Source organism: Lepisosteus oculatus, chromosome 4 (genome assembly GCF_040954835.1).
Source record: "Lepisosteus oculatus isolate fLepOcu1 chromosome 4, fLepOcu1.hap2, whole genome shotgun sequence".
NCBI classification, from domain to species: Eukaryota; Metazoa; Chordata; class Actinopteri; order Semionotiformes; family Lepisosteidae; genus Lepisosteus; species Lepisosteus oculatus.
The window spans coordinates 15,289,088-15,297,571 of NC_090699.1; the positions used below are offsets into that span (position 1 = coordinate 15,289,088).

An 8,484-nucleotide genomic window follows, 5' to 3' on the forward strand; every position below is an offset into this window, starting at 1 on the left:
ATTATATTTCCATATATAACCTCCCGGTGATGGTGGCATAAGGTATCTAGTTACTTATATAAATTGCACACTGGAAGATGCAAGACTTGGTTATTTTGCATACATTCCCTCAGTGAGTGCTTTCATTATTAACTCAAAAGTCAGATAAGACCGCTGCGGTACGGGAGACTTTTCAACTCCCGCAAACCAGAAGCAACAGATCTCCGAGCCGGACCGCACCGCTCTGCCCAGGCCCCCAGCAGCCTCCTGCCCCACTGCAGGCTGATGGGGATGAGACACCTGCGTGTTTTCCAGGCCGTCTCTCCATCCTGTTTGAGACCCAGGAGACACCAGAGCCTGTCTCAGCAAGCACAGGGCAGAAGGCAGGGCGCGGGACACCTGTCCATCGCACGCCCCCACAAACACACGCGCACTCGCGCCAGCGCCCCCCTTCCCAGCAGCCCATTGGCCTCCGGACCGCGGAAGAAAACCAGAGCAGCTGGAGGGAGCCCAAGCAAGCGCAGGGAGAACGTGCAAGCTCCACGCAGACAGCACTTCCAGGCCGGAATTGAACCCGGAGCCCCAGCGCTGTGAGGCTAAAGCAACGCTGTGCCACCGAGCCGCCCTAGCTGCAACCATTTCAGAAGGGCTACGACAGAGCCCGTCCTTCGGCCCGAGAATACTGCACAAGACAAGACGACTTCGTTCTCCGTGAGATGCCACGATACGGACGCACGCCTCAGTAACTTCCTCAGTGAATTACAGCACAAGACCTGATTCCCAGGGAGTCCAGATCATAGTCAATTCTAACTGCAGCTTGTACAAACTGATCCCCCTCAGTTTCGAACTAACCAAACACGTACGACCAAAGAAGGCCCCAGGTTAGCGGAGCTTCTCTGGTTTCCAGTGGGGTTCAGGATCGATTCTAAACTACTAGTGGTGGACTCTTCAGCTCCTGGGTCCAGGAATATGGCACAATTTGCAGGGGTACGTTCTAGGGGGACAGTTTTTTCAAGACCCATGTTAAACATGCAGCTTTTTGAAAGTTTTTTTTTGTTTTGTCATTCTTGTTGTGTATATAATTCTGCTTCTTTTTTTTATTTTTGTACCGTACCTTTACATACAGGACTTCAGAAAAATTCGTACTAATTGTCTTTCTTAGAATTGTCATTTTATCATTTCATCCAAGTAAAGAGTTTTAAAACCTGGGGTTTTCCAAAGGGCAACAAATTCAATAAAGATTGCTTGATTGTCACAATGGACAGTATAGTAAGAGTACAGCAAACGGTCAACAGGAGCTGCAGTCCAGTACAGGAGAACAGTCCTGTTACAATAGGAGCTACAGTTCCAGTACAGGAGAACAGTCCTGTTACAATAGGAGCTACAGTCCAGTACAGGAGAACAGTCCTGTTACAATAGGAGCTACAGTCCAGTACAGGAGAACAGTCCTGTTACAATAGGAGCTACAGTCCAGTACAGGAGAACAGTCCTGTTACAATAGGAGCTACAGTCCCAGTACAGGAGAACAGTCCTGTTACAATAGGAGCTACAGTCCAGTACAGTAGAACAGTCTGTTACAATAGGAGCTACAGTCTAGTACAGGAGAACAGTCCTGTTACAATAGGAGCTACAGTCCAGTACAGGAGAACAGTCCTGTTACAATAGGAGCTACAGTGCAGTACAGGAGAACAGTCCTGTTACAATAGGAGCTACAGTCCCAGTACAGGAGAACAGTCCCGTTACAATAGGAGCTACAGTCCCAGTACAGGAGAACAGTCCTGTTACAATAGGAGCTACAGTCCCAGTACAGGAGAACAGTCCTGTTACAATAGGAGCTACAGTCCAGTACAGGAGAACAGTCCTGTTACAATAGGAGCTACAGTCCAGTACAGGAGAACAGTCTGTTACAATAGGAGCTACAGTCCAGTACAGTAGAACAGTCTGTTACAATAGGAGCTACAGTCTAGTACAGGAGAACAGTCCTGTTACAATAGGAGCTACAGTCCAGTACAGGAGAACAGTCCTGTTCCAATAGGAGCTACAGTGCAGTACAGGAGAACAGTCCTGTTACAATAGGAGCTACAGTCCCAGTACAGGAGAACAGTCCCGTTACAATAGGAGCTACAGTCCCAGTACAGGAGAACAGTCTGTTACAATAGGAGCTACAGTCCAGTACAGGAGAACAGTCCTGTTACAATAGGAGCTACAGTTCCAGTACAGGAGAACAGTCTGTTACAATAGGAGCTACAGTTCCAGTACAGGAGAACAGTCTGTTACAATAGGAGCTACAGTCCCAGTACAGGAGAACAGTCCTGTTACAATAGGAGCTACAGTCCCAGTACAGGAGAACAGTCTGTTACAATAGGAGCTACAGTCCAGTACAGGAGAACAGTCCCATTACAATAGGAGCTACAGTTCCAGTACAGGAGAACAGTCTGTTACAATAGGAGCTACAGTCCCAGTACAGGAGAACAGTCCCATTACAATAGGAGCTACAGTCCCAGTACAGGAGAACAGTCCCATTACAATAGGAGCTGCAGTCCAGTACAGTAGAACAGTCTGTTACAATAGGAGCTACAGTTCCAGTACAGGAGAACAGTCTGTTACAATAGGAGCTACAGTTCCAGTACAGGAGAACAGTCCTGTTACAATAGGAGCTACAGTCCCAGTACAGTAGAACAGTCCTGTTACAATAGGAGCTACAGTCCAGTACAGGAGAACAGTCTGTTACAATAGGAGCTACAGTCCCAGTACAGTAGAACAGTCCTGTTACAATAGGAGCTACAGTCCCAGTACAGGAGAACAGTCTGTTACAATAGGAGCTACAGTTCCAGTACAGGAGAACAGTCTGTTACAATAGGAGCTACAGTCCCAGTACAGTAGAACAGTCCTGTTACAATAGGAGCTACAGTCCCAGTACAGGAGAACAGTCTGTTACAATAGGAGCTACAGTCCCAGTACAGGAGAACAGTCTGTTACAATAGGAGCTACAGTCCCAGTACAGGAGAACAGTCTGTTACAATAGGAGCTACAGTCCAGTACAGTAGAACAGTCCTGTTACAATAGGAGCTACAGTCCAGTACAGTAGAACAGTCCTGTTACAATAGGAGCTACAGTCCAGTACAGGAGAACAGTCCTGTTACAATAGGAGCTACAGTCCAGTACAGGAGAACAGTCTGTTACAATAGGAGCTACAGTCCCAGTACAGGAGAACAGTCTGTTACAATAGGAGCTACAGTCCAGTACAGTAGAACAGTCCTGTTACAATAGGAGCTACAGTCCAGTACAGGAGAACAGTCCTGTTACAATAGGAGCTACAGTCCCAGTACAGGAGAACAGTCCTGTTACAATAGGAGCTACAGTCCAGTACAGTAGAACAGTCCTGTTACAATAGGAGCTACAGTCCAGTACAGTAGAACAGTCCTGTTACAATAGGAGCTACAGTCCAGTACAGTAGAACAGTCCTGTTACAATAGGAGCTACAGTCCAGTACAGTAGAACAGTCCTGTTACAATAGGAGCTACAGTCCAGTACAGGAGAACAGTCCTGTTACAATAGGAGCTACAGTCCCAGTACAGGAGAACAGTCCTGTTACAATAGGAGCTACAGTCCAGTACAGTAGAACAGTCCTGTTACAATAGGAGCTACAGTCCAGTACAGTAGAACAGTCCTGTTACAATAGGAGCTACAGTTCCAGTACAGGAGAACAGTCCTGTTACAATAGGAGCTACAGTCCCAGTACAGGAGAACAGTCCTGTTACAATAGGAGCTACAGTCCAGTACAGGAGAACAGTCTGTTACAATAGGAGCTACAGTCCAGTACAGTAGAACAGTCCTGTTACAATAGGGGCTACAGTCCAGTACAGGAGAACAGTCCTGTTACAATAGGAGCTACAGTCCCAGTACAGGAGAACAGTCCTGTTACAATAGGAGCTACAGTCCCAGTACAGGAGAACAGTCCTGTTACAATAGGAGCTACAGCCCAGTACAGGAGAACAGTCTGTTACAATAGGAGCTACAGTCCAGTACAGAAGAACAGTCTGTTACAATAGGACCTACAGTCCAGTACAGGAGAACAGTCTGTTACAATAGGAGCTACAGTCCAGTACAGGAGAACAGTCTGTTACAATAGGACCTACAGTCCAGTACAGGAGAACAGTCTGTTACAATAGGAGCTACAGTCCAGTACAGGAGAACAGTCTGTTACAATAGGAGCTACAGTCCCAGTACAGGAGAACAGTCTGTTACAATAGGAGCTACAGTCCCAGTACAGTGCTACAGTGCAGTAGAATAGTTGTCTATAGTTACCGTGAGGGGCTTTCCTAACGTACAACAGAAATTCATTGACTTCAGAAGCAGCTGCTTAATAAAACAACTTCACCATAATCCCCTGCAGCTGAATGTCAGAGGTGCAATATCGAGCTGATGCAGACTACAGTGTTAATATAAACTAGCATTTCAATTAGTAACGATTTTTCTTCCGCGTGTATTCTGCCCATCGCGCGCACGCGAGCGGCGAGATCATTTCTGGCTTTAACCAGGCAACAGCCTGATGACAGTCCGATCTCCTCCGCACTTAACACCAGTCGCGGCGGTTCTCGTGATGCGGTTTTAGACGCATCGGGAACACGGCGCGGTAGCGGAGACTGTGACTAAAACTCCGCCTTGAATCATCTGCTCCCCGAGCCCCAAAAAAAAGGGGGGGGGGGGAGAGAGAGAGAGAGGGCCGCGGAGAAGCGGGGTGGTGAATGGAGAGGCCGTTTCTCTTTCATATAACCCCTCCTCTCTCCCTCCTCCCCTCTTCTGATCAATGAGAGGCGAATCGATGGAGGAATTGCACTGCAGTGAGCGGCGATCACAGACCCCCTCTCTCTCGCAGGCGCGCACACGCACACACGCACACGCACACGCCCGAGGTGCAGCCGGACCCGCTCGGGGAAAGTCAGGCCGCCTCGGCCAGACGCTGCCATGCGGAATCACCCCCGGTGCGCCTTCTGATAAGCCTGGGTTTATGGCGAAGGTTGCCTGGGCGACCGTTTGGCGACAGCTGAAAGTAAAACGATCTAAAACAACCCATAATATCCCGTCCCAGTGCCTAGACTCATATACTATGTTTGTATGAACGTCGAGAATAAGGGCGACGCGGACTTTTTGTTGTTTTTTTTTATAAAAGCACATAATACGCGTCGTCCCGTAGCGAGGTCCGAGACCCGGGCTATGAGGGAGACGTGGGGGGAGCGACCACACGGACTCCCCGGTTCAGTGATTCAGCGAGGTGCAGAACTGCCTCTCTGCCGTGTGCCGCACCACAGCACCGCCATAGCCGAGAGAGAGAGAGAGGGAGAGGGAGAGAGGGAGAGAGGGGGACTCGGCACCGCTGCCCGAGCCGCAGAGCGCCTGATGGCGGGGTCGCTGGCCGAAACGACGCTTCGCAGCGCCCAGGACGCGAATTCATAGCGCTGCCCGCTGTGGCGAATAAAACCTGCCCCCATCCAAACAGGGGGCATCTGCACGCCGTGCGGAGCACGGAAAACAGACGAGGCGTTTTCCGCCAGGATATTTATTTTGTCAACGTGACAAAGGCGGTGAGCCGGACTAACGTCAAACACCAGCTGTATGCGGGTTCTGGGGAGAACGAAATGCAAGGAAGATGATTAGTGTCGTCATACGTGTGTGTGTGTATTTATATATAGTTACACACAAAGACACACACTATGTAAATTCCCGGATACTAATATTCATACCGCATTTAGGATTGGCCGGGGCGACACACACGTAACGTCACGTTACGGAATGAAAAGGGCATTATTATTATTATTATTATTATTATTATTATTATTATTATTATTATTATTATTATTACCATTATAGTACGGATTGCGGGTCACATAATTTCACTCACTGACTCACAACCCCGATACACCCAGCCACGGTTCCCGGTTCATCCCAGTTAACACAACTGTCGACATCCCCGCCGCACGCACGCACACACACACACACACCCTCTCCCGGCACCCCTGAACCCCGCTGTCGCCCCGCTCGGTGTCCCCCAGCCCCGCGCGCGGCAGCAGCGGGGTGCAGACCGGAATGGCGGAACGGTGCGAAGGTGGAAACGGCACCATTAATATCTTAGGGGTGTGTGTGTCTTGGGAAGGAGGGGGGGGTGGATTCAGGTCCTATAGTACCTCCTCACCAAAGGAATGTATAGCTTCCGAATACCGAGGGGTGATGATGACCATGATCATGATCACGATGATGATGTACGATACAACACGTTCTTCTTCGACAAGTCCCTTATAACACACTTTCCTGCTCCTGCTGCAGAAACGGCGGTTTGTTTTGGGTTTTTTTGTTTTTACAGAGAAACGACTGGTTTCTCTGTGAGCCCCGCGCCTCACGGCACCGCCGGTGCGGAAACTCAGCGGACCGGACCGGACCGGACCGGACCCGACCGGACCGGACCGGACCGAGGTCCGGGCGGACGTGTGTCTGTGACACGGCGCCCAGTTGCAGTCAGTCTCCGCGGAGCCGGACTCAGCCAGGCGCTGGCGAGCACGGCGGCTCGGAGAAGCGGCTCTGTCATAACGCCCGTTTGCGGCGGGTTACGGAGGTGGGGAGGGGAGAGGGGATGGGGGGAGAGGGGGGGGGGGTGGGAGTCAGTCGGTAAAAACGGCTTACACTTCGCAGCTCCTGCGTGCGGTCCTTCATGGTGCCTTTCGTGCGTCGCTGAGGAGCTGAATCTCGGCCGGCGATCGGTCCCTCTCCCTCGGTGCTCCCGTCCCTGGCTCGTCCCTGTCTCCCTCCGGGGTTTTTTTTTTCTCCTTTCCTTTTTTTTCCCTTCTCTTTTCTCTCTTTCTCCTCTTCGTTTCCCCCTTTTCCCTGTCTCTCTCTCTCTCTCTTTCCGCGGAAGAGATGCTATGTGCCAGCCGCGCTCGCTCACTGAAGGTGATACTCGCTCTCGGTACTGATGCTGCAAAAAAAAAAAAGATGCATGGGATGAGCACTGCGCCTGCGCGACCGTGTCTCTCTCTCTTTCTCTTTCTCTCCCCCTCTCTCTCGCTCTCTTCTATCAGACCACACACTCCCTCCGCGCGACCTGCCCTCCGCCCCTCCACTCTCCCCCCCTCTCCCTCCTCCCGTTTCGTGGTCGCACACGAACACACACACACACGGCTGGGAGTTGTAGTTTGTGCGGCCGAAGTGTGAGGGAGTGCGTCTGCGTGTCTGGACGCGCGTGTCAGAGAAGGAGCCCCCGGTGTTCACCGACAGTTCCCCGGTAAAGTGAGTGTGCTGGCACCGTGGCTCTGTGAAATATCCCCTCCCCCGTAACGGAAGGTTACAATACGCAAAATACAGCACCGCTTGGTAACGCATGAGGCTCTCCACTAGCCAGCAAACGAGTTTCCTCACACTGGCAGAAATTCCACCTTCGACATGCCCATACACTCATGGTGGCACAGTCCATCACAGGACACACACAGACACACACTCTCACACACCCTGGACAGGACGCCAGTCCATCACAGGACACACACAGACACACTCTCTCACACACCCTGGAAATGACGCCAGTCCATCACAGGACACACACAGACACAGGACACCAGTCCATCACAGGACACACACAGACACACATTCTCATACACCGTGGACAGGACACCAGTCCATCACAGGACACACACAGACACACACTCTCACACACCCTGGACAGGACACCAGTCCATCACAGGACACACACTCTCACATACCCTGGGCAGGACACCAGTCCATCACAGGACGCACACAGACACACACTCTCACACACCCTGGACAGGACACCAGTCCATCACAGGACGCACACAGACACACACTCTCACACACCCTGGACAGGACACCAGTCCATCACAGGACACACACAGACACACACTCTCACACACCCTGGACAGGACGCCAGTCCATCACAGGACACACACAGACACACACCCTGGACAGGACACCAGTCCATCACAGGTCACACACAGACACACACTCTCACACACCCTGGGCAGGACACCAGTCCATCACAGGACACACACAGACACACTCTCACACACGCTGGACAGGACGCCAGTCCATCACAGGACACACACAGACACACTCTCTCACACACCCTGGACAGGACGTCAGTCCATCACAGGACACACACAGACGCACACTCTCACACACCCTGGACAGGACGCCAGTCCATCACAGGACACACACAGACACACTCTCTCACACACCCTGGACAGGACGTCAGTCCATCACAGGACACACACAGACGCACACTCTCACACACCCTGGACAGGACGTCAGTCCATCACAGGACACACACAGACACACTCTCTCACACACCCTGGACAGGACACCAGTCCATCACAGGACACACACTCTCACACACCCTGGACAGGACACCAGTCCATCACAGGACACACACTCTCACACACTCTCACACACCCTGGACAGAACACCAGTCCATCACAGGTCACACACAGACACACACTCACA

At 51.3% G+C, this 8,484-nt stretch overlaps 1 protein-coding gene across 1 annotated transcript in view; it reads right to left on the bottom strand.

The window, feature by feature from the left end:
- stx1b (syntaxin 1B) overlaps positions 1-6,990 on the bottom strand; it is a 71,593-nt gene extending 64,603 nt beyond the window's left edge. Inside the window, exon 1 of the mRNA XM_015346140.2 lies at positions 6,658-6,990. Within this exon, the coding sequence (XP_015201626.1) occupies positions 6,658-6,687 (30 nt within the window). The 5' untranslated portion in view covers positions 6,688-6,990. The remainder of the gene's footprint in view (positions 1-6,657) is intronic.
- Between the last annotated feature and the right edge of the window lie 1,494 nt (positions 6,991-8,484).